At 36.1% G+C, this 26,935-nt stretch overlaps 1 protein-coding gene across 14 annotated transcripts in view; it reads left to right on the forward strand.

Moving 5' to 3' along the window:
* Nucleotides 1-26,935, forward strand: part of DLG2 (discs large MAGUK scaffold protein 2) — a 2,054,427-nt gene that overhangs the window by 450,955 nt on the left and 1,576,537 nt on the right. For 12 of the 14 annotated variants that reach the window (XM_023239374.2, XM_045039809.1, XM_045039811.1 and 9 more), the window contains exon 4: nt 7,608-7,703. In XM_023239374.2, the coding sequence (XP_023095142.1) occupies nt 7,608-7,703 (96 nt within the window). Of the gene's footprint in view, nt 1-7,607; nt 7,704-19,913; nt 20,356-26,935 lie in introns of those variants that run through there. The other 2 variants (XM_023239384.2, XM_023239386.2) reach the window with 1 other exon arrangement.

Here is a 26,935-nt window from a genome sequence, read left to right on the forward strand (position 1 = left end):
ACTGAACCTCTTTTGAATTTCCAGAGCACTTTTGTCTACTTCTTTTTTGACATTCAAAGTCTTCTACCTGATTTTACAGTCGCTTTTGTATATATCTTATTTCATTGTTTACTATATATATATATATATATATATACATATATATATATATATATACACATTTTGGTTTATGGACCACATCTTATTTGTGCTTTCCTCGTAACATCTGGTTCAATACTTTGTATGTAATAAAATTTAATGAATGTTTGTTGAATCAATAAATAGGCTGAGGAGTGCCTTGGTAGCTCAGTCAGTTGAGCGTCCAACTCTTAGTTTTGGCTGGTGTTATGATCCCAGTGTTGTGGGGTCGAGCCTTATGTTGGGCTCCACACTGAGCATGGAGCCTGCTTAAGATTCTCCCTCCCATCCCCTTTCCTTCCCTCTCTCTCTCTCTCTTTCTCTCTCTTCCTCTTCCTCTGCCCCTCTCTCCTGCCTGTGTAAACTCTCTCTAAAATAATTAATTAATTAATTAAAAAAATAGGCTGAGAACCTTGAAAATTGGTATTCTTTTCTTTTAAGCCTAGTTTCTTCTTCCTGTCTAGCTTTTCAAGGAACCCTGAGGCCTTATCTTTAGGGCTATAATAATAATGTTTACTATTCTCTCGGCAAAAAGAAAAAGAATAATTTAAATTTATTAGTTATTTGTAATGTTGAACTATTCTATAAAGCAGAAGTGTGTTGTTTCCTATGAAAGAGTATTCAAACTCACACTTCTGTATTTACAATGTTTCTTATAAATGAAGAGGATATAACAAAATGAAGTACAACTAGGTGCTCTGTAAATATAAAGGCCAGAAAATATTAATAGGATTGGACTACTCAGAGCACACTGGGGTATGCCTCAGGCTGATCCGTACAGTTGTTATTCCTAGAGGAAGGGGAAGTACTTCCTAGTGGCTCAACATCACAGAGATTATTTAACTTACTTTCTGGACACTTCAAGAACGTTTGGTTCTTGAAAGGGCACAGATTTTGTGCATGCCACTCATCAGTACCAACATACATTTTAAAAAAAAGGTTAGAGAAGAATGGTATGAATTAATAAAGAAGCAAACAAATCTACAAAACAGTTAATTCAGGTGAGTATATTTACTTTACAGAGTTCCAGAGTTTATAAAAATTCACTATAGGATTCTTTTACATAGAAAACATTTCTGATGTATATAACAGCTGTATCTGTTTAAAGTAAAGTTGGAAATATTTATTGGGACACATTGTGTAATGCAGAGTACATCTGTGTAAATAATATAATACATATCTATGCACATTTATTTTGTTCAGACACATGAAGGATACAGAAATAGTAATACATTCATTGCCTTTAAGGAGCTTAAAATCTGCATGAATGGATAAGAAAAGCATAAGTAATGTTACGTTTATTTTTCCTTTTGTTGATATTATGAGTTTTTCTTGAAAGAAGCAAGGTGGATTAATCATTACTAGAGATGCACAGGAGAAGTATATATCCTGAGAGGATCATGGAATGAGGGTGCCTGGCTCACTGAAGAAGAGCAGATGATCAGCACAGGCTTTGTAGTGGAGGGAGGCATATGAGTAGTCCTTTAAAAATTAAGTAGGGACATTACCAGAACTGGGGTGCTCAGGAGTAGACATGGATTCTAAAGAGAAAATGATTCCATTTAAATTGAACAGATTTGAGGGGCAGTGTGATTTTGAGAGAAACACATGCAAACAATTGAAAATGCAGGACTGGAAATTAGAAAGAAAGGTCCTCTAGAATTTGAGAGTCTAAATTTGAGAGTCATCTGGGAGTGAGTCTGGACAGAAGAGGTAGAGAAAAGGAATTTTGGAGTAACAGCTGAGCCCAGGAGGTAAAAAGAGGAAAAGGAAATAAAATGGAAGAGGAAATCAGCAAGATGGGGTGTCAGCTAGGAGAGAGTTGGGTTTCTGAATATAGAGACAAGAATTACAGAAGTATGAAATTCCAATGAGTGAAAGACATAGAGAACTATAGGAAGTCAGGGAAAGTAGAAAACAGTGAGGACTAGGAGGTACTCAGTGAGTTTTAACTGTGTAGTATTCATAGCATAAGAAAGGACAGAATTCAGAAATGAAAGCAGAAATCACAAGCTGACTGCCTTTATGCAGACTCCAGCCTAAGTTTATATTTTGTTTGCCCATTCTTTGTTAGCTCACATGGTATTTAAAAATACATAATTTTGTCAATGTTTAAAAAATCAAGGTATTCTCCTAAGAAGGTCAGACTTCCAAGTTCTCTTGAAAAATTCTAAACATCTGGCCACAGTGGGTCTGGTTTTTCTCATTGCAGGGAAAATGCATGGACATAACCAGAGACTGCACCCATTAGACAGGGAATGAACTGTCCATTTTCCCAAGGGCCATCCATCTCTTCCTCCATATTTCTTGTACCTGGCTCACTTTACTTATTTTGAGTACTTGAAATCATTTGACATTTTTACATCTAGATAAGTGATTTTCAAACTAGGATGTGTCACACTCACACCAGAAATATAGATTGCAGGATCCTATCCCTACTGTTTCTGATTTGGCAGGTCGGGGGTGAGGCCCAAGAGTTTGTGTAAGAAGTCTCCAGATGATGCTGATGCTATTAGTATAGGGACCACAATTTAAAAGATTCAAGGATAAGTGAGTGGTAAGGAAGTAGTTCAAGAGTTTAGTGTAGTGGTAAGGTGAATAGACGCTGCATTCAGAGGGAACTAGGTTCTGGTTTTTCACCCAGGAAATAAGGGTGATAGTTCCTACCTCAAAGGTTTACTTTTAAGTCTGTATGAGATAATGCATATAAAATATGTATCAGCATCATCAAAGCAGGACCTAGCTTATTGTAACTCTTCATGAAATTATTCTATTGCATGTTAAATTTATTAAGTCTTTCAAGAATATTGATTCTGGGGAGAGGTCAGAGATAGACTGGTAGTTTTGGAGCAAAGATGATCAAGGATCTTTATTTTTTTTAAGAATGAAGGAAATATAAAAGTATGGAAAAAAATACTTTTCTATGAGAGCTACATTGATGGGAAGTCACCAGTTGTTGGAGTAATGGTGGGGATATGAAAGCATAGAAAGCCAGCCAAGATACTGAAACTCAGGAAGCATACATGGGACACCAACTGGTATGAGGTAGGAAAGTTGTAGATTCATAGCATCCAACCCAGCTGTGGGATGGTTGATAAGGAGGAAGGAGACTGCAGTGGATTACATAATCTCCATATTTTAGATGACACCTAGCTAGTAAGTGGAAGTAAAGGGATTATAACTCATTTATTCCATACTCTAAAATCCATGCTTTTTTCTTTTAACATAATGCCTGTCAAAGCCCACACTATTTACTATTAGACTGAACACTTGCTTGTTTATATAACTTCTTGTCTTTAGAATTATTTCAGTGTCATATCCTTCAGGAAGCCTCCTTTGATTCCTTAGTCTGATGCAGATGATCCTCTCATATTTTATATCTATTATTATGATTAACACATTGTATTGTAAATTACATATTTATATATCTATCTGTCCCATTAGATAGATGGGAGGATGGAGAGATAGATGGAGGATAGACAGTATATCTCATTGTTTTTGATATTCTGGGAATTAATAAATAAATTAATAAATAATAATAAGTAAATATTGAATTTCCAGGGTATAAATACATTTTTAGGGAGTAATAAATATTAATAACAATATTAATGTATTTTGTTTAATAGATGAAAAATAAAGGATTAAATTAGATGACTATCTCCTACATGGAGGAAAAAACAAACAGGGAACAAGGGCTCTTATCTGGCTAAGATGAATGACAAGCTCAGCTACTTGAGGGTATTCTGGTAGCCTTTGCTACCAGAACTTTATCAAAAACATAAAGTCCCTTACTGTGTGTTCAGCTGAAGTAGTGGATGTGCTGCCATGTTTTGTCTGATGATGGAAGAGTTAGTAAAAATATAATAGGGTTGATCAGGAAGCACATTGGCCAGAGCTTCAAGAATGACCTTGAGTTCTGCCACCTTAGTGGAAGAACTCCTTTCATTCTCAGTTCTGCATAGCTAGAACTAAGAACAAAAAGTATCAGCATCCCACTGGACACTGCTGGCTTCAGTTTAGTGAAACCATTAGTGAAACAGGCCCAGGCATTTAGTGAAACTTTAATGAATGGAGGACCCCATTGGGCCAGTAGCTTTGTCCCAGGGAATTTTAATTGGAGGTTGCTTCTCTTTACCAGAGGTTCTAATCAATCTCTCTCACTCACAAAGACTTGTAGCTCAGAGGAGTCAGTAATGTTGTGGGGCTGTACAGACAGAGAGACTGCCATAGCTTGCTGAGAGCTTCCAACATAGCCAGTTGGTTTGGACTTCACTTTAAGGATGCTGATTTGTGCCCTAGCTGATAATATAGACCAACTAAAATGTCCAAGTAAGACCATACCGTCTCCCATATTCCGAGTCTAATAAGGTGCTGGGCTTTCTTTTTTGATGGTTGAGGCTAAAAAGGAGTATCTCCTTGACTGCTGAAAGTAATTTGCTTAGATAGGCCCTCAGTTTTGTCAGAGTTTATTATCTACTCCTGCTAGCTGAGGCTTGTGACTTGCCAAATAGGATATCATAAATCTTAATGGCAAATGGAAGAGGAATTTAGGTATAGTAAATATATCATGAGGCTTGCCATATGAATAAAAATTGGTCTTGGACCTTGAGTACCAGTGGTATAGAAAAAGATGTTGGAAAGGGAACATACCAAGTGCCATCAGTCAATGCAAAGGATTTAGTTATAGTTAAATGTTTGGAATAGTTGAGACAGTAGGAGCAACAGCAGAATCAATAATCCACTGTGAGCCTCCAGATCTTGTTAGCCTTTTTTACTGGCCATGCTTGGCTGTTGTTCAAGATATTGCATCTTGGGTTATTATCCCTGCTGTTGTTAAGTCCTTAAGGTGATGATTTCCTTTCTTCCCGTAAGATTCTCCACTTTTTCTGCTGGACTACCAAGAGAAAATAGAGAAAAGAATTGGAGAGAGATTTATGTTCTATTAGTATTTCTGTACATATAGCTTTTCCTGATCAGGAGAACCCTTTCTGGAATTTCTGAGAATTTACAAAGAAGCTTTAAGACCAATTATACATTCAGCAGTGGAAACGATGCAAATAGTACATTGAGTTGGCCCAAAGGACCCTTTACACAAGGTCATTTGTCTTTCTTTCTCCTTGGTAAACCCTGCCCAAACATAATCACCTGAATCCTGGTGCCCCTTCTTCTGCCAATTCACAGAACCTAGCAGATTGTGGTTTGGGTGACTGTACACAGAAGATCTATAAGAATTTGAGTGCTTGCCCTCCCAGAAGTTCTCTAGCATATTTGGATGGGTGTGTGTCACCTTCATTTCCTCTTAGGAACAGGGAAACTTTAACTCCATTATTAATAATCTTTTTCCTTAAAGCATTTAAAGTCAGTGTAAAAGGGAAAGGAGGGGCCATGAATCATGGTGAGTGAGAGCAGTTCTACAGCAGTAAGAAAGCACATTTACTTGTGATTTTCAGGGGTGTGTAGGTGGTTTGCAGCCCAGTGAAATGAACTGATAATGTTTTTGGTCTAACTGATAGCAGCAGCAAAGCCATCAGTATGGACAATCTAAAGACTGGCATATTAAATGTATGCTTCCACAGGGGCACAAACTGCACATATCTGCATCACTTATGCAGATGTCCACAGTAAGAACCTGATAAGACCAATAGGAATCAAGCTGCTGACTGAGCTTGCATTGACACAATTGCTGCCTGCATCCATCATCATACTGAACATGGCAGCACATCCGCCATTCCAGACTGAGCACAAAGTAAATGACTCTATATCTGATGTAGAAGCTACCTGGGTATCCTCAGGTAGTTGAACTTGAGATTCTTCTTAGCCAGATTGGAGCCCTGTTCCCTGTTTGTTCCTTCAGTTAAGCATTCATTAATTTATCTAATTTAATCTTTTAATTTTTTATTCATTAAACAAATATTTATTGAACTCTGGGAATTAATAAATAATAACATATAATGCCTGTCCTCCAAGGAACTCTAATCAGACAGACAGATATATAAACATGTGATTTATAATGCAATAAGTTATTCAAAATGATAGATGTAAACTATGGGAATAGAGAAGAGGAGCATCTACAATAGACTAGAATCAGAGAAATCTTGGTTTCCACTCATAATAGTTGCATACTTCTCTCCTTTTATAATCAGGAGAGGTACACTACTCTATAACTATTGTCTGAATGCAGGTGGGAACTCTGCTCATCCCATGAATCTTGGGAGTTGCGGGTAATTGGCAGATGGGTGAGGAGGTCCCACCACTCAGGGTATAGTCAGCAGGGCACCGTTTGGGAACTGTCTTTGAGTTTATTTCCCAGTACTCAGCCTGGAACCACTTTGTAAATTCTTCCTCATTAATAAGCATTAAAGTGGAGGATCATTATTATGCAGTTCAACATAAATTTCATCACTATGTTGGCTACCAATCCCAAAGACATCCCAGAAATCCCTTTTATCAGTCTGCACATCCCTGATCCTTTCTCTTCCAGAAAACCATGTCTGTCAGCATTATGTCCTTGTCATCACAATTGTCAAGAACCGTGAAGGGGCTAAGATTGTATCCTATTTGAAATCTAAGAACAATGACAAAGTTTCATGAATGCCAGAATGTCCGAAGACTCCTAGGACAGAAAGAAAGGACTTTATTATGTACCACTATAGTAGTAACCAGACAGCAGTTTCTCAAGCCCCAGTACGTATAGGGCAATGCAAGGATGGCCAAGTGATATATTCCCATGCAGTGGGGAATTATCCTCAGTGTAGATAACGGAAATATATATGTTTATTTATTTATTTTGAGAGAGAGAGAATCCTAAGCAGGCTCCATGTTGCCAGCACAGAGCTGGATGCAGGGCTTGAACTCATGAACCTTGAGATCATGACCTGAGCTGAAGTTGGAAGCTTAACCAACTAAGCTACCCAAGCACCCAGGGAATGGAAATCTTTTTCAGTGGTCAATAAGCAAACTTACCTTTGCTCTGAAAGTAAACATATTTATCATCCAAAGTTGTAGTTATACAAAGATCTTTGAAAGGATAGTCCAGAATGAAAGTAGTCAGTGCCTCTGCTTGTTTTGAGGTCTTCAACTAGTACCACAGAGTAGACATTCTTGCAAGGATGGGAACTTATATAAGATGAAATTAACCCTCCTCTCTTCATCTTCCTATTAACCATGTTCAGCTTTTACCAGATCATCAATTTACATTTGAATGATACAAGTTCAACATTCCCTGTTGAAAAGCTTTGAAATTTATAAAAACTTGCCTTTGAATAACTGTCCCATTTTATTTTTTCTCTTTGGGAGCAATGTAAAAATAGGTTAGATAGTATTCTAAAGTAATGGGTTAGATTTATTCTAAAACTGACATAAGTAATACTGAATAATACTTATACAGGTCGTAGGTATTTTAATGTGCATGTTAAAAGTTTGAAAAACATGTAGTTCACATTGCAGAGAACAAATAAGACATAGTGATTTTTTTAACTTTTTTTTTTTAGCTTACAGATTTCAGTGAACCAAAGGAAAATCCTTCATGTACTGAACAAAATAAAGACAACCAGTGTTTTGAAAATGAAGCTGACAAAAAGACAAGAGTAAGTGTTAGAGTGTTTTCTTTGTTTCTTTGCTTAATGGGCAAGATACGTCTTGTTCTCTGTGAAGTATAACCTAATTTCTGCTTTTGGTCTGCTCAGAATATTGGGTTCACCTGCTACCGGGTTGACATTGGACTATGCATCATTTTGAGCAGTTGTGTGCTTTCATTTTGAGAATTTTGTTTGTGTTTGTTTTAGTGTAAATTCTAAACTAGTAATCACACAACCATTTTGTAATCTACTCCACTTCTCCTCTCTCCTGTCTGGTTCAGGACAGGAGAAAAACCCTCACATGACTCTTTGACAGTGGCTTTTAGGTTTCATTGGGGTTTTTTTTTTGTTTTGTTTTGTTTTTGTTTTGTTTGTTTTTTGTAATAGCTTCCCTGAAGCAATCTGAACTCTACTTCAATCATACTTTTTTTGTGATTGTCACCTTGTGTAGTTATTCAAGACAGGGAATCAAAATCAATCATCTATAAGGTAATGCTAAACAGGTCATAGTGCTTTATTTGATGAAATCAAGAACCTGAATTCAAAGTATGTGTATTTCCAAGTAAAAATATTTTATTAATCAGCAGCCTCAGATTTAATTTATTTCTGATCAATTGCCACAAGTTGATCCTTATTTATTGTAGCCTAGTGAAATATGTCAATGTTGTATTCTCCATTTCATTGATAAAAACATCAAATTTAATCATGAAAATGAGAAAATAAATCATGATTATTTTTATGAACATGCATTAAGTATTTAAACCTCACATAAAATTCTTTTGGGAGATTATTTTATAAATATTTGCTTTATTGATGCTTCTTGAAATATGTCTTTAATGATGTTCCTTCTTGTCTTTTTGGTGAATCTTCTATTAGCAAGCACAGGCAATCTTCATTATGGCTCTATAGGCCTCAAATTTCTTTCAAATATGGGACAATATGTCTACTGAATGGTAAATATCAGTAAAGGATCGTTTTTCTGTTGATGACCATTTATAACCTGGGCTGTCTTCTGTTAATTGCCAATTAGTTGAGCCTCTTAATTTTGACTTGATTTTGAGATTTTTGGCAAAGTTCTGAGTCAGATCCAGTTATGAATTTTCATCATTATGATGTGGGGTTAGGAGTGAATGGTAGAGAAAGGATTCTTGAGACATTTTATGGTGCAACTTAGTAAGTTTATTTAAGTAGCATGGAGACAGGGCCTGTGGGTAGAAAGAGCTGCACTTTTGCTATATGAAGCTGATGGTTATATGCTTAGTGTTCAAGGGGGAGGAGACATGCAGAGACTATTAGATTGTAAACATCTTCAAATTTCTGCTTATAAAACTATTTTCTCCAGATTTCTCTGGTGCTTGTAATTCAGACCAATATTAGCTATTGGTGAGATGTACAGGCAATTATGAGACCCTTTAAAAAAGTAGCAGCTAGCACCTATTTGATCCTTAAAAAAGCTTTGCAGGCTATAGGTCAGCCTTCTGGACTAAAGGTGCACATTCTTCTGCTTCTATCCCTCATCAGTTAACTGTGAGAAATTTAGTTAAAATAAGAAAGGTTGGATGGTAATTGTCCTTCCCTTCATAGGGAAACTATGGAATTTAGAGCCAAATTTAACTAGTGAGCAGTTTATGGAATCCTTCTATGAAAGACCATTGTGTGCTCTCCTGAAAAATGTTTTTTCCATGTTTAACATGGAATGTGTTATTTAAACTATTTGAAACTGTTATAATATGCTAAATGTATTTCCAGGAAAGGAAGTCATCTAATTTGGCAGTGGCAGCATTTTTCTCCAAAAGGAGAGAGGGAAGGTGAATGTCCATACTAGACTCATGAATACTTAGAAAACAAATTTTTAGACTTCCTGGCTGTTCAAGAGGATATTTGTATTTTTGCTTACTGAAAATGAAGTCATCAGGACTTAGTAGGATACAAATGTGCCAACTTGTCAAGCAGCTAAATGAAATAAGTGCTGGCAAATATACTAGAAAAAGTTTTGTGTTTTTATCATGGGAAAATATATTGCTAGCCTACACTATTTAATCTCTAAAAGCTTTAGTGTTTTCATCTTACAGAGTAGTTATGAGATTTTAATGAGACCTAAATATGAAAATGGTTAGTAGTGCCTGGAAAATAGTAGATTTTTATTCTATGAAATAAATTGCAAGTCTTACATTTAATTTATTAAGATGGTAGACTCTATTACAAATAGTTCTCAGGGTTTCCTTGGGTTCATATCTATATTACATCACTATGTCTATAACAGTTTTTTGCCTGGAAACCATTTGGCCAAGAAGAGCTCCTGCCTTGAAAATTTCTAGTTGTTGATGTTCAAAATAAGTTCTGATTGAATTAAAATACGCATCAGTGAGAATTTCTTAATTATCTTAAAAGTTGATTATATCACAAACAAAAGAATAGTCATTATTATTGTATGAATGTAATATGTTGTACATAGTGTACAACGATATTGTAACTATTGTACACAGACAATTCTTCAAAGGCTGTTGACAGTAAACCACAACTTGGAAATCACAACTGTTTATATCTATTAACTATTACACTGGACTTTGGTGTCTTCATCTTCATAATTAGGATGTTAGATCAGATTATTCCTAAGGATTCTTCCAGAGCTAAAGTCAAATCATTCTGTGACAGTCAAGAGCAGACAATAAATTATGTTGTATAAATAGAGTCCACTAATAATACAATTAAAGTATGTTAGCCAGCAATAGCCAATGAACCCCGTGCAAATTTACACTTATGTAATAGGTATGTATCTAGAACAATAAACAGGAACATCTTCATTAGGCCACATTAGTTTGAGAAACTTTCAGCAATCCAGCTTATAGGCCAGTGATTCTTGAAGTGAATCCCCAACCCCCGCAACCACCAACATTTTTATCCTCTAAAGACTTGTTAGAAAAGTTAGTTCTTGGGCTCTATTTCAGATCAAGTAAATCAGATCAAGTAAACCAGAAATGCTGGGAGTGGGACCCAGACCCAGTGTTTTAATGAGACCTTCAGCTGAGTCTTAGGTTTGCTACAATTTGAGAACCACTGCCATGAGTGGTAAACCTCTGGACTTTCCTCTGATCAGTCACTAGCCATCTTCCTGTCACATACTTTAAACTAGACAATTTAGGGAAGACCCTGAAAGTAATTCAAGTATTTATAAGGCAACTAAGATAAAATAAATTGCACCATGCATACTGTTTATGTTTCTTGTTTGCATTTCTCATTATTGGTGATCTTCTAAAAAAACTCTGCATGCTGATTTTCTAACATTATTCAGGAACATGTTAATGTCTGTATTCCTCTCTACTCTTAGTTGGCAAATTTTGGCCATAGCTTAATTCCAGGCTTCTGGAAGCTATTTTGCCCAGTGGGAGATATCTTCCCTAAAAGTATTGATCCATAAAAATCAGAATCAGAAATAGCTTTCAATTGCATTCTCTCTCTGTGCCATGGAAGGAAACTTTCCCTGCTTTTGTTATACATTTAGCCGAATTTCCATATATTTGAGCATGCTTTTGCCATCACTGAGGCTTAGACAACTGATTTCTCTTCTTTCCAAAGTGGTTTTATCAATTGCAGACTTTACTTCTGTTTTAAGGGCTTACATGAATCATGGTGTTGCCACTTGTCATAGGATGTGGAGAACTCTGAAGTTACAAAGGGCAATACAATTTGCAAAATTTGTTATAGGTATGTTTATAAGAACTGATGAAATTTTGTGAAATCTGTGAGAAAATTAAAATTAGGAAATGAAAATAAAGATATCATTGGGAATTCTAGACCTTTACTGATGAAGAAATATTTTAAATTTGATGTGGTTCATTCATTTTATTATTTCCATTGAACAATCTTAAATAAGTGGAAGTGTCTTTTAGGGCTATGCTCTGTGTTTAAATAAATCTAATAAACAAAGGGTAATATTTGGAGATTTGGTCTTCCAGAATCCTAGTGAGAAACAATGAGGACTTTTAATCAGATCACAGGATGATGAGGGAATTTTGACAGGACATGGTGACTAAGTAGATTTGAGAGATGGGTGGTATGAGAATGAAAATGGGAATATTTAGGTTGATTCACAGATAAACAGAGTGAATTCAATAATGTTGCCTTACATTTGAGATAATAGTGGAACAGCTAAGAAGAAATATTCTAAGAGGATTTGGACACATTGGTTGAAAAACAAGTACGATGTCAAAAGTAGGACAGTGTGGGGTGCCTGTGTGGCTCAGTTGGTTAAGTGTCTGACTTTTGGTTTTGGCTGGTGTCAGGATCTCACAGTTCATGTGTTCGAGTCCCATGTCAGGCACTGCACTGACAGTGCGGAGCCTGCTTGGAATTTTCGGTCTCCCTCTCTCTGCCCCTCCCCCACTCACTCTCTATCTCTCTCTGTCTCAAAATAAATAAACATTAAAAAAAATGTAGGACAGTGTGATAGAGTGTAAAGAGTATAGAGTGAAAAGTCAGATACCACAGTTTATATTTTGGCTCTACCACTAATTAGTCATGCAACCTTGAGTAGATTAAATAACCTCTATTTTTATTGTAAAATGTAGGTAGTGCCTATCTTATAGGACTACGGTAAGAATCAAATGAAATAAACAGGACTGACAGCTAAATGCTTTGGTTACTGCTTATGTTTGGAGACATGATTGCAGAACCAAACGTCTCAAAAATATTTTAAGTTTTAGATAACATTTTTGTTGTTTGATATTTAAACCTAATATCTTACAGATTTTTTTAAACAAATGATTATTTTTGAGAGAGAGAGGGAGACAGCATGAGCAGGGGAAGAGCAGAAAGAGAGGGAGACAGAGGATCTGAAGCAGGCTCTACACTGTCAGCGCAGAACCCCATGCAGGGCTTGAACCTACATACTGTGAGATCATGACCTGAACCCAATTTGGATGCTTAACTGACTGAACCACCCAGGTACCCCTAAATCTAATTTCTGAAGCAGAAAACAGATTCTAGCCAATCTTTTGAATTAGAACTGTTTGGTAAAGGTATTCAGTGGGTACTATACAAATACCATAATGGATAGGGCATAAAATTACATCTTTTTAACAAGAACAAAGAAGTACCAGTTGGAGAAAAATTTGACTATAGGGAACATATCAGACTGGAAAGGAAACGTGGTGTAAGAGTAGGTCATAACTGGAAAACAGAGAACTTGGGTCGTTGTCTTTGTACTCTGATTATTTGGGCATTCTTGGGCAAATCACTTGGCCAGTCTATACCTCAGTTTCCTAATCTAAAGTAATTAGATAATTTATATTTTAAATAAAATTTTTAACAAATTTTAAACGAACTTATAACACTTTGATAGAATGGGAAAATTATCTTTTAGAGAATCCCAACATGGACTTTAATTTTTTTTCAGATTAAAATGTTACCTGTTAATGTACTCTGTTAAACACCTGCACATTCTGATTAAGAATAATTTTGCAGCTGAGCTCTATTTCACTATTTACTGTCCTTGCCAATATTTATAAGGAAACTTCTTTTCTTTAATGCTACTCAGCCATGGCAAAGAAAGCTTTTATGTTTGTTTGTTTTAGTGAGAGCTGACTGGGGATTTCCATGCTTTTGTATGTGTACCTTAGATGCTCTCCATGGTCCTTATTTTAAAATAGTTCTGAGTTAATCTTCCTGGAGACCTAAATTCAAAAAAAACCCACAGAATCATCCATTCCCCCACTTCCACCGCATACCAACATCAAGCTCTGCACAGCAAGTCCCACCTACCTGCTGGTTGCCCCTCAGTCTGAAAAAACAAACACAGAATCAAAGGATTAAAAGTAATTTTATTAGTAATTTGGAGCAATGACTCTCCTCAGTCTTAAATAACCTCTACTGCTGCCCTGCTAAGGGAGAATCTATCATCTGGAAAGCCTCTAGTTATAGGATATTTACCACTTCCTAAGGTATTTATTCGATCTGGGCAAGTTTAAACATTATGCCGTTATTTTTTAAAAATTAAACTCAGGATATTCAAATTATTGTAGCACTGAGTATATTTTCTCTTTTCTAATGTCAGTGAAAGTAAAGTGGTAAATTTCTAAGTATCTGGAATTAATAAGGAATAATTTTTTCTTTTTAATGAGATACTATAGTTAACTGACTAATTTGCTTTACTAATGTAAAATGTAGAATGTAATTACTCCTCATTGTCTGGTTGATGAAGATATTGTGCTTTATCTTTGAGCACCTTGTAGTGCCTCAGGGTCAGTGTTCTGTCTATTAAAGATTGAATCGCTGGACTTCTATACTAGTGTTTCAGGAGATCAGGTTATTGTGTTACTAACTCTGACATTTTCATAAAGTGATTTTAACTAGTCAATCCAATTATCAGTATGCTGATTTACTAGCTGCCTCTAAAGCAACACAAATAACTACAGAAATGATAGTTTGGCCATTTGATGTTTCTTTGTTTAGGATCTTAGGTTTTTTTTTTTTTTTCATATGTTTGAAAACAGCAAAGTATATTCTTTGATAGATTAGGGAATATTCAGATATCCTGCCCTTAGAACCAAACATTTGAAGTTTATGGTATTTACCAGCTGGATAGATGAGTTAATAATTTCTAAAGTACAGCAGATCAGCATTCTCACAACAATGGGATGGAAGTTGGAGTTAGATGATCAAGCTTCATGTCCTCCTTCATCTTCTCAGTCAGTGGAGTGCCCTCCATGCACTGGTTTACCAACTGAGTAACTATATAAATTTGAGCAAGTTAATTTTTCTGAGCCTCAGTTTCATCACCTGTAAAATTATACTTAATTCACTGGTTGTAAATACTTAATGAGAATATGTATATAAATGTGTCTAATCACAGCCTGCTAAATAAAAAGTTAATGCTGAATCTGAAAATTATTCTTTACTTTATGTATTTGTAAATACTATGGTTAGTGTAAATCACATTTTTAGAAACTAAACAATATTAAAAGATCTTCCCTGTGATTCATCATATTCATTTATTCATTCATTCATTCATTCATTCAAGGAAGTCGCCAGCATCTGTTACACAGCTGGGCACTGTTCTAAACACTGGTGATATAGCCACAGACAAAACAGGTAAACTTCTTGCTCCCAGAAATAAATTTCAAATAGAGGATATGGCAAGATATGAATAAATAAGATAATTTCAGATTGTGATAGTTGCTATGAAGGAAATAAATAGGCTTATGTGATAGAGAATGATGGGAGGGAATGTAATTTAATTAAGGAGGTCAGTTGGGGAAGATTTATAAAGTGCTAACATCTGAGCAGAGATCTGAATGATGAGGAGACAGCTGTGTAAAGACCCAGGGGAAGAGCATTTTAGGCAGAGGGAACAACAAATTCAAGGCCTTGAGGAAGAATGAGAATGAGGAAGAATGAGGTCAGTGTGATGGGATGTAAAAAGGGGTAGTGTGGGAAGGGCAGTTAGCGATACTACAGAGATTATTTATGTCAACTTGAAAACAAAATTGTATTTCAGATCATATAACTTTCTAGATGTGTGGCCTGTGCACAACTACTTGGATTTCTGGACTCCATTTAACTCGTAGCATTGTACAGTAATAGGAAAAATTAAGCCTTATAAGGAATGTACTTGATGTTCAGCAAAATTTATATAAACTTTTAGGGGAACAGTATTTATTGAATGTTTTCATCATTTTTAGTTTACCACTTGTAATTGTCTAAATTTCAAAGGTTGCTTCAATTTGATGATAATAACAAGGGGAGTGGTTACATGGTTATCAATTATGTTTCAATTCACTTACATAAGCAAAATTGACATGCAAACTATTGTGGGAAAGTAGGTGAACGATGAGCATTTCTGTGGCAAGTTTTGATTCACTCAAGATTCTTAATTTTAAAATTTTAAAATATTTAAATTTTATGTTTTTCTACATACTTAACATACACAGAATACATAGACTGCTGCCTTTCATAAATCATTTTAGGGATCCGGTACTATCCATGATATTTTTTTCATCATGGAAACACTCTAGAAAAGTCAGTCCTTTTCTAGTTGATCCTAATTTCCTATTTGCCTCTGGAGAGTTTGGAAATGAGGGCAGGCATTTTGCCATGATCTGCCCGCAGTCTATTTATTTTACTAAGCTAACAAGCTATGCAGATGTCATTTGTGAGCCTGCTGTCCTGGGTATATGGGGAACAGACAGACGGGATGGAAGTCCATGTGGGTGGATTTCTTCAGTTATTTCCCTTGGAGCTGATATTTCTAATGTGGAGGCAATTCCTTCTGGGTTGCTCCCAAGGCCCTTATAAACTATAAAGACCATGGTGTAGGAGCCCAGAGATGTGCCTGTCTTTTTGCGGGGGAGGAACTGCAAGTTGTTTGTAATTAGTTGTACAGAGTCCAACTTCTCCTGGAGAAGGCCTTTCAAATCTGTATTTCACTCTCAGGTTGGACCCAGGGAAACAGAAACTGACTCAGGAATGAGGTAGGATGAGATGGAAAGCACATTGTACTTTGGATTGGAATAACCTATGTCCTGTATCACATAGGGCAAATTATATAATCTCAGGGAGATTCAGTTTCTTCATCTATAAATCAAGGGTTATATTTCCTTTTTGAAGGGTCTAGTGACCATCAGAGAGAATATGTATAAAGTACCTGCCACAGTACTTCTGATAATAGCCACTTGATAAATATAAATATAATAAATATAAATGTTTATATTTGTAAATATCTTCTCATATACACATCAATATATTTCTTTCTTAAATATATAAATATGTTACATATATTTGTTCTTAAATATGTATGTAAATGTATACATATATATGAACAATAGTATATGTGCATATGGTACTCAAGTGGACAAAGGATGCATATCATAGGTTTTAAAGAAATCTCTTGTCAGGAAAAAAAATGGCATAACTGAATCTGTGATCATTCTTTCATTCCTGAAATATTTATTTTGTACCTCTTAAGTGCAGGTACCATTATAGATGGCAGAGATATGCATTATATTTGTCTGCAAGGGGCTTAGATTCAAGGAAAATAAAACCACTAGGGTTTTACTTTCATACTGTTGGAAACAAACAAAATAAAGTAATGCCTATAAATGGTTAAGGTACAGGCTTAGTGCAAGTAATTTATAAAAGTAATTTTCTGGTATCAAATTTCCAATGGTAAATTTTACTAAGAATCACTATGTTCCTGGATTGGTATCATTAACCTTAAGGAATATCAAGTAAAGCAATTTTCAGGCTGTGGCTTTATATCTTGCCAAACACTTTATGTGAAATCACAGACCCAGTTGAGTTCTATGTCTGTAAAAAAGTGCTTCAAGCTGATGCCTTGTTAATTTTAAAAATAAAAAGAATGTTTCCCTTGAGACAAAGGAGTGGATTACCTTCTATCATCTTTAAATCTGAGGAAAATCAATGGAGAGCCAGGTATACACAAAATAGAAAGCTGCATCCACTTCAAAATGTTAGCTATTTTCTTTGATCTAAACATACAAACATTATCCAATTAATCACATGTGGTAAACAAGACCTAATGACTATACAACATTTATATTCCATGTGTATATTCCATGTATATAACACATTTGTACTCAATATTATATGAATGATGCTTTTTCCGCGCCCCTCCCCCCCCCCCCCCCCCCCCCCCCCCCCCGCCTGACAGAGATTGCATGTTATTGGTAAAATACCTGCTCTAAAGTGCTTTTATTTAATGGAAACCCATTGGATGTGTTCATATAAGCTGACTGCATAAAGATAAAAGATATTATTGATTCACTTCTTTTTCAAACATAAAGTGTGCATAACATTTTTGTTCCTCACAACTTCTAGCTAACCTCGTGGGTCCTTCTCAGCTCAGTTCAAGGTTCCTCTCTGGAAAGCTTTCCCTGGTTACTTCATTCTGGGTTAAATGCCTCTGTGTTGTGATTCTCAAACACCCTCAGTGCATACTGTATTGTCCTAGTTGATACATTTGTAGGCAGGGATTCGGCCAGCTTTTGCTCATCCTTGTGTCCCCACGTAAATACATTATCAAGTACATTTGTGGAATGAATGAGATTCTGGAGTAGACAAAGGGAATATAGAGTCAAAACTTCCATTAAGGAGCTCATGGTCTAGTAGATGATATAAACATTAATCCAAAAATGATATAGTGAGCCCTTAACAAATGTGTTGGATGCATGACTTAGTGCGTGTATATGGTAAGCCTGAAGTTATGCTAGATGAGTTGCCTTTATTCTGAAGGTCTTTATAGTTTGCAAAGTTCTTTGACCTGTGATTAGCCAGGTGGGGTAAGTCAATCTCCCTTTGCCAGTTTGTCCATATTTTAGCTACCTCTACTCTAGGAAAATGGATACAGTTCCAGAATTACCTTTCTTCCAAGGATACTTTGTAAAATATCTATCTTACTCTGCTACACAATTTACTTCCTCTGTGTTCCTAATTCCTGACTGTCTTTGTTCTGACCACGACTAACAAAGCTTTGGATTTGCAATTAGTTACTAGGTATCTGTCCTAGGGAAGTCATTTAAATTTTCAAGGTGGTAAGAATGCCACTAGTGCTTTGTCAACTTCAGAGTGCTGTAGGAACATAAAGCCTAATGAGTTTGAAGATGAATATGACAATCAGTATCAATTGCATATTACATGCCTTGTTTGTGTTATAGAAATACTGATACCTAGGAGTGCTCAAACGCATGATGTTATACATACTAGGAGACAAGTTTAGGAAGTAATGAATTAAATTATTATGATGGTGTAATAAATAAGACAAAAGGGTAAACAGACAAAGTGATGCTTTTTGAACCTTTTGAACCATATGACAGTCACCTAATTGAATGGACCAGGACCTGAGATTTACTTGCGTTATTTAACTTGAAAATTATCTGAAGAAATTATACCAGTAGGATAACAGTTTTTTATCTATAAACAATTTTTTGAACCACTTTTTTTCTTTTCTCCCCTGAACACAGATCTGAATTTCTATGAACTTTTTAATTTTTTTTTTAAATCCTTAGAAAAGTGCTGTCATTTTGGTAGAACAATAGCATGTCAGTTTCTGAGATACTCATCTATTTAGCAATCAAGAGGATATCAAGGTTAGAAACTGAATAATTCATGAAAGATGGAACAGTTTTACATGTTCATCTTTTTCTCAAATTGTTCATTGTAGAAAATATACTTTCTATAAAAAATGAGAGGGGGGTATGTGGTAGGTGGGGAATGGTTCTGCTGGTATCTTAAAGAAGTAAGCACAGTGTGCATAGGTTCTTAGATATGTCTCCGTGTTGCTCTCAATGATCCAGGTGAGTTTGTGTTTTCTTCTAGTGAAAAGGAGGCATTGATTTTCCATTTTTATTGGTCAGGTAGTGCTTTCCATTCTGTCATTCACGTTCTCTCTTCCTAATTTCTCCACCCCTTCTCTCTGCACCCCCGTTTCTTTCTGCTGCAGTCTGTCTTTGCCTGTGTGTCTAAGAGAATGAAGGAAGAGTCTATTATTATCCAGAGTGATGTTGTCCAGTACCTCAAAGGCAGTCTATGTGGCTGGTTCACTGGAAAATAGGGAGGGATTTGAGGGTAGGGGAAGGTTAATCATTTGGCTGTTAAAATACTGCAGAAGGGAACACAAAGCTCTGCCCACGTAATAAGCGCCTGTAGGCAGCCAGTGAGGAAGGAAAAGTTTGGGAAAGAACTCATTTTTTGTCTCTCAGAATGCAGAACTTTTGTAAACATGTTGGAACCTCCTCTCACCCCAGTTTTGTAATACACTTATTTCTTTAAATATTTAAGTTGCTTGTGTATTCACGTACATCACTGACCACATAAATAGGTCCAGAAATAAAAGAAGAAATTTGGTGTTTTCTAAGTTACACCACCAAGTCCGCAGTTTTTAATGTTCCTGGCCCACTTTCCCTTTCCCAGCTGTTAGTCATTTGTAAGAAGCTGCCCTTGTAAATTGCAAGTGAGTTGGGCTGTGATGTATTCAGCACTGCATGCACCGTAGCTTTTCAGTCATATCTTTCGAGTCATTTAGACTCCCGGGAATCATGTTCATAATAAATAGCTTTTTATTATCCAAAGCCGCTGTTCTGGCAGCCAAACGACAGCCCTTTGATAGATGGGCCGGGTAGTTTTTGTGTTGTGCTTACTCAGAGTTGTTAGTAGGAAAGACGAAGGCAGCAAAGGGGGGACCTTGGCAAAGCAGCTCTTATGGGTATACTGAAGCCGCAGATCAGAATTCAGAAACAAGAACGAGAGCTGAAATGTGATTCTCTGGTGCTTGGTGTTACCCTCCTCTCCAGGATAGAACTGTGCGGGGCACTCACAGGAGCCTTGTTCTGATCACCGAATCCACTAAAGGACCATGCAGCCGCGGAGCCCAGCAAGCCACCGGGAAGTTTTGCCGGAGCTGATTTCTAGGGGATTTTCCGGTGCCTAGGAGAATCCTGCTGGCTTTGAGCTGTATGGAGGAGGGCTCCAGTTTCCCATGAGGGCCCCCTTGGAAAAGCCGTCTGTGCAGAATCCAGGCTCTGCTTCTCTCTGTGTGCCATTTATCAAAAGGCTTTTCTCACCTTTGCTGATTTGCTGGTGTGATTTCCATGTACTGAGTCCTGTGTAGGGATCCAGGATGGATTGCCTGTGCATTGTCACCACAAAGGTAGGATAGGAAACAGGGCTGTTGTTGTGTGCAGCATTTTTCTATTATTATTCTGGTCCTGTAATTAATCAGCTCTGGTAGGTGCTGGCAGTTCATGAGATAAAATGATTAGTATAATGTACTTTGCTGGGCATTTTGTTCCCCCATGAGGGTCTGAGGGACTTATCCTTATTTGATTTCAACTTCTTATAGTGATATTGTGTGTTTGTGCAAATGAAAGGAGAATTTGCCTGTGTTTTTATGGAAGGATTTGCTTTTGCCTCTATTTATAGCTCAATATTAAAATATCTATAGTAGTAGTGTAGCTTACACATCATTTTAACATATCAGGGTAGTCTTTCTGAGTGTGATAATTAGCTTTTCATTTAAAAACCATGTCTTCTATGCTTGAAGAAGCCAATCAGCTTTACTGTGGCTTGACATATTGTTTCTGATTGGAGAATTCTGATATTCTGCATTTTAGTGATTTTTTTAAAGGAAAAAAAATCTTTAGGCCCTGGTTTAAAACAAACAAACAAACAAACAAACAAACAAACACAATTTTTAATGTCAAACTGATTCTCTCTATTTTGATTAGAAGCAAATGAAATATTTGCGTTATCAGAAATAGAAATAAAAGTGGGAATGGAATAAAATCAATAGGCATTCCTATTATGGGTTTATAGAAAAGAGCTAAAAATTTCAAATGCATTTTTTTTTATTCTGTCATCAGTTCCAAATAAGGTATTTAGATTTCATAAACACCGGTTATTTGAATAGAAATTAATATTATTTTTTAGAAAACAACTAATTAAAACACACTTTTTCATTAGCTTTCTTTTCATTTTGCATATAAGCATACTATAAGTTAGTTTGAGCTATATCTTTTAGTAACTGACATTGATTAGACACCCATTAAACATGACAAAATAAATAGCTTAGTGCATAAGACTCATTAAGTGTAGACTTCCCGCTGTGATCTCCTTTTACCAGTTAAGAAAAGATTATTTAATTTTGAAGCCACGAGCCAAGTTCTTCTTAGTATGACCTTAAATATTATACTTTTCTTGATTATATTTCAGAAAATCTTAATGGATATCTTCCTTTAGTGCCTAGTATCTCATGGCAGGTTCATTGATGTTAATAGATATGAAGTCTAAAAACTTCTGGTTGGATTAGTTGACCAGGCCTCAAAGTTACCTTAATACCTTCTTTTACTTTTAGAAGTTACCAAGCATCTCATTCAGTTTTTCCAGTTAAGTCAGTAAAAATAAGCTAAGATATATTTTTAATGTATATTTATTTATTTTCAGAGAGAGGGAGAGCACAAGAGCACATGGAGCAGGGGAGAGGCAGAGAGAGAAGGGAAGAGAATCCCTAACAGACTCTACCCTGTCAGCTCAGAGCCCAACATGGGGCTCGAACCCACCAACTGTGAGATCATGACCTGAGCCAAAATCAAGAGTCAGACACTTAACTGACTGAGACACCCAGATGCCCCTAAACTAAGATAATTTTTTTAAAAAGCTAGGTGGGAAATTTTATTTCTATATATAACCTAGGAAAGGAAATAGTCTTTTTAACATTTTTCACATTTACTGAGGTGTTACACTCAGTGTTACTTTTCTTGAGTAAATACGATCAGTTCTGACTTATATGTGTTTCTTAATTATTGCCAAATCATAATTGCAGGTAACTGTGAAACATAATTAGTAGTTTAAAAATAAGTTATAAAAAGTTATTAATTACAACCCCAAACTGTAATCTGCTGCATTGAACAATTTATATCAACATTGAAATCTAAGTTTCCTCAATTTGGAAAACATAATCTAGTGAAAAAAAACTTGTCATATGCTTTATATTCTCTTAACAAAATATTAATGACTACAGGTAAAAATGAAAAAAAATATTCTTCTTTTTCTTCAAATGCTATATCAGACATAAATGTCATATTCCAATATTTTGATTTATCATACAAATTACACAATTCAACAGGACAAATACCCATGTAAGAATTTATGAATTTTCTGAATTATATTCATGAATGTTTCTAGGGTGGCATATATATCATTTTTATACGACAATCATACTTACAACAAAGTTATATTATGATGATGGTAAATAGTGCATGAATGATTTAAAAGCTCACATGAGTGACGAGACTTCCTGGCTGGCTTCAGATCCCATATCCTGTCTACCTCACCCATACCACTGGTGCTCTTCTTTTCCCAAGTGGCTGTGCACTTGGGTTGTCCTTGCTCCCTCTTTCCTGGGACTCTGATAGGAAACCTGCCAAGAACTTGGAAATTTTAATTCTATCTTAGTTCAACTCCCATCTCTTTCTTCTCCAGCAATGAGTCTACCTTCTAACTGCTCTGGCCAAGATGCTTTCTTCAAGTCTTGCTTTACAGCAGCTGTGTGTGAGACTGGAAATCCTTGAAGTCCTTTCCCCGCCCCCCCCCCCCAAGATTTTATTTAAATTTCATTTATTTAACATATTGTGTACTATTGGCTTCAGGAGTAGGATTTAGTGATTCATCACTTAGGTATAACACCCAGTACTCATCCTTAACTCAACAAGTGCTCTCCTTAATGCCCGTCACCCATTTAGCCCATGACCTCCCAGCAAACATCAATTTATTCTTTGTATTTAAGAGTCTCTAATGCTTTGCCTCTGTCTCTGTTTTTATCTTACTTTACTTGTCCTTCCCTTTCCCTGTGTTCAACTGTTTTGTTTCTTAAATTCCACATATAAGTGGAATCATATGGGATTTATCTTTCTCTAATTTATTTCACTTAGCATAATACACTCTAGTTCCATCCACATTGTTCATTCTTTTTGATGGATGAGTAATATTCTATCATATATATATATATATATATATATATATATATATATATGTCTGTCAATGGACATTCGGGTTCTTTCTATAACTTGACTATTGTTGATAGTGCTACTGTCAATATTGGGGTGCATATGCCTCTTCGAATCTGTATTTTTGTATCCTTTGGATAAGTATCTAGTAGTCAAATTGCTGAGTCATGGGGGAGTTCTATTTTTAGTTTTTTGAGGTACCTCCACTCTGTTTTCCAGTGGCTGCACCAGTTTGCATTGCCACCATTAGTGCATGAGGGATCCCCTTTCTCCACATCTTCTCCAATATCTACTGTTGCCTTAATTGTTAATTTTAGCCATTCTGAAAGGTGTGAGATGGTATCTCATTATGGTTTTGATTTGTATTTCCCTGATGTTGACTGATATTGAGCATTTTTTCATGTGTCTTTATGCCATTTGTATGTCTTCTTTGGAGAAATATCTGTTCATCGCTTCTGCCCGTTTCTTCACTGGATTATTTATTTTTTGGGTGTTGCATTTGACAAGTTTATAGATTTTGGATACTAGCCATTTTTCCAATACATCATGTGCAAGTATCTTCTCTCATTCTGTAGGTTGGCTCTTAGTTTTGTTGATTGTTTCCTTTGCTGTGCAGGAGCTTTATATCTTGATGAGGTCCTAATAGTTCATTTTTGCCTTTGTTTCCTTGCTTCCAGAGACATGTCTAGTAAGAAGTTGCTCCAGCTGAGGTAAAACAGGTTGCTTCTTGTATTCTCCTCTAGGATTTTGATGGTTTCCTGTATCTCATTTAGGTATTTCATTTATTTTGAATTTACTTTTGTGTATGGTATATGAAAGTGATCCAGTTCCATTCTTCTTCATGTTGCTGTCTAGTTTTCCCAATGCTATTTGTTGCAGAGACTTTTTTCCATTGGATATTCTCTTCTGCTTTGTCGAAAATGAGTTGACCATACATTTGTGGGCACATTTCTGGGTTCTGGGTTCTGTTCCAGTGATCCATGTATCTGTTTTTGTGCCAGTATCATACTGTCTTGATGATTACAGCGTTGTAATACAGCTTGAAGTCCGGAGTTGTGATGCCTCCCACATTGCTTTTCTTTTTCAACATTACTTTGGCTATTTGAGGTCTTTTTTGGTTCCATAAAAATTTTAGAATTATTTATTCTAGCTCTGTGAAAAATGCTGGTATTATTTTGATGGGGATTGCACTGAATATTTTGATTGCTTTGGGTAGTATAGACATTTTAACAATGAGACCAGAACTCCTAACTATCTGGATCTGTCCTGGGGTCCATTTCACCTGTGGTGCATCTCAATATCACCCTTGTCAAAGTTTTCACTGGGAAACACAAATATTTCTCCTGGTTCTCTTCATTACTTCCTGTATTGGTGAGAAAGACTCTTACTGCCCGCTTGGATCATCCTGTGACCTTTGTGCCTGCTTTATTCCCCCACTTCCTTCTATTACACACATTGTAGAAATAAATTCCTCTTCATGTCTCTGCTCCACATTCCTAAGAATGGATGTTATAAGATTAATGAGAGGAGAGATTATGACAAATCAAGACAAAGCACTGCATAATGGCAATATAAAAGGATCTATTAGACATACCAGAGAAGTGGTTTTATTTTTAGCTTTTCTGCATAGAAAAAAGAAATGATTGTGGCACATTTAATAATAATATAACCCCCTTGATAAAATAATCCTACCCTAGATCTCACCCATAAGACTCAGGTTGCTTATGGTCTTAATTGCTTTAGTCTGGTTAGACTGGTTTGCCCTCAGATTTGGGGTAAGATCTTTTAGGCCAGAGAATAATCAGAGCAACCAAAAACAGAATTTCTGCCACATGGATCCCAAGGTCCTTTCAGATGTTCAGAAAACTCACTTTCAAAGAAGATTGAGTCATCTCTTTTATTTGACTGTTTCTGTCCAGTTTCAGTTTCAACTCTTTTGTCAGAGATGTCACTACTGAGACAGAGAAGTAACGTGACTTAGTGTGAAGGGCAGAACTCTAGAGCAAGACTTGGATTTAAATTGTAGTTCTGACAATTACTAGCTTAGGACTTACTTGGGTAAGTTGTTTAACCTGATCTCCCTAGGCCTGGATTTATTCATCTTTGAATAGGGTGTATTATCTATGTGTGAGTGATATTGTGTTAAGTATAGAAAGTACCAGCACAACTCCTGGCACATGGAAAGAATTCAATATAGGACAATTTATTTATTTTTTTTTTAAATTTTTTTTTCAACGTTTATTTATTTTTGGGACAGAGAGAGACAGAGCATGAACGGGGGAGGGGCAGAGAGAGGGGGAGACACAGAATCAGAAACAGGCTCCAGGCTCTGAGCCATCAGCCCAGAGCCTGACGCGGGGCTCGAACTCACGGACCGCGAGATCGTGACCTGGCTGAAGTCAGACGCTTAACCGACTGCGCCACCCAGGCGCCCCAAAATTTATATCTTTAATCTATCCTTCTGTTTGGGTGTGGTCACTGAGGAAATGAGGTCATCTCAATAATACTAATTAAACACAACTTACTAGTTAATATAACACGTTTTATAGAGTGGACATTTCTTTTTTAAATTTTTTTTTTCAACGTTTATTTATTTTTGGGACAGAGAGAGACAGAGCATGAACGGGGGAGGGGCAGAGAGAGAGGGAGACACAGAATCGGAAACAGGCTCCAGGCTCTGAGCCATCAGCCCAGAGCCTGACGCGGGGCTCGAACTCCCGGACTGCGAGATCGTGACCTGGCTGAAGTCGGACGCTTAACCGACTGCGCCACCCAGGCGCCCCATAGAGTGGACATTTCTTAAATATAGTTTTGAATAATTGTAAGATAATATTCCTCCAAATTTTGATAACTAAAATACACGGAAAATAATGTTAGACTATGTTAAGGTGGAGACATGCTGTTAGGTGATTGGCCAATAGGACAACAGTTCTAGATAGGAAGCAGACTATTCTGGGTTAAATTTAATAAAATGCAAGCAGTAAGTAGAAGTTTTCTTTTGTTGTGTAGGTATTTGTAAGTACATATGTAATAGTATATTGGCTGTACAAGAACAGAAGAAAGGTGGAACTATGTAAAATAAAAATAAATCTTCACTGTGACTTTGTGTACCAAGAGGCATCTGGGCTTCAGTGTCCTTGCCTGTAAAATGAGTGTATTTTATTGCATCTTTGTGGTTCTTTCTTTTCCATCTCTAACCAATAGTATTCTAAAGTATATAATCTCGGCAAATAAAATTATTTATGTATACAAAATGTCTTAAAAAGTAGTAGTGGGTGAAACCTATATTGATATCATTTCAGATGTCCTTTAGCCAGACTTACAGATATTAAAGAAACGTTTTAAAAGATCTACAAAGACAACTATAATATGTTAGGTTGCTGCTGTAATTTGTAATGAAGACATGATGGTACCATTAATTTTTAATGTGTTTAACAGTATTAACAGGTTACTGTGCATAATAAAATTTAAATAGTAGAATGAAAAGTGGACCAGGCAGTTTAAAGTATGTTTTATTGATGTTTTTAATATATATCTCTTCTGTAAATAAGATATCACTCTTTGACTCCATCATCCCACTATCTTTTACACTGAAGTTGTTCAGAATTTCTAAAAGGAAACAGAAGTTGTTGCTGAGCATTTAAAATATTTTTTAATCAAGGCTAGTGTCATATTATTTATTATGACTTGAATAGAAAAAAATTGCACACTATATTGTTAGAAATG

The sequence above is a fragment of the Felis catus genome, chromosome D1, assembly GCF_018350175.1.
Source record: "Felis catus isolate Fca126 chromosome D1, F.catus_Fca126_mat1.0, whole genome shotgun sequence".
NCBI classification, from domain to species: domain Eukaryota; kingdom Metazoa; phylum Chordata; class Mammalia; order Carnivora; family Felidae; genus Felis; species Felis catus.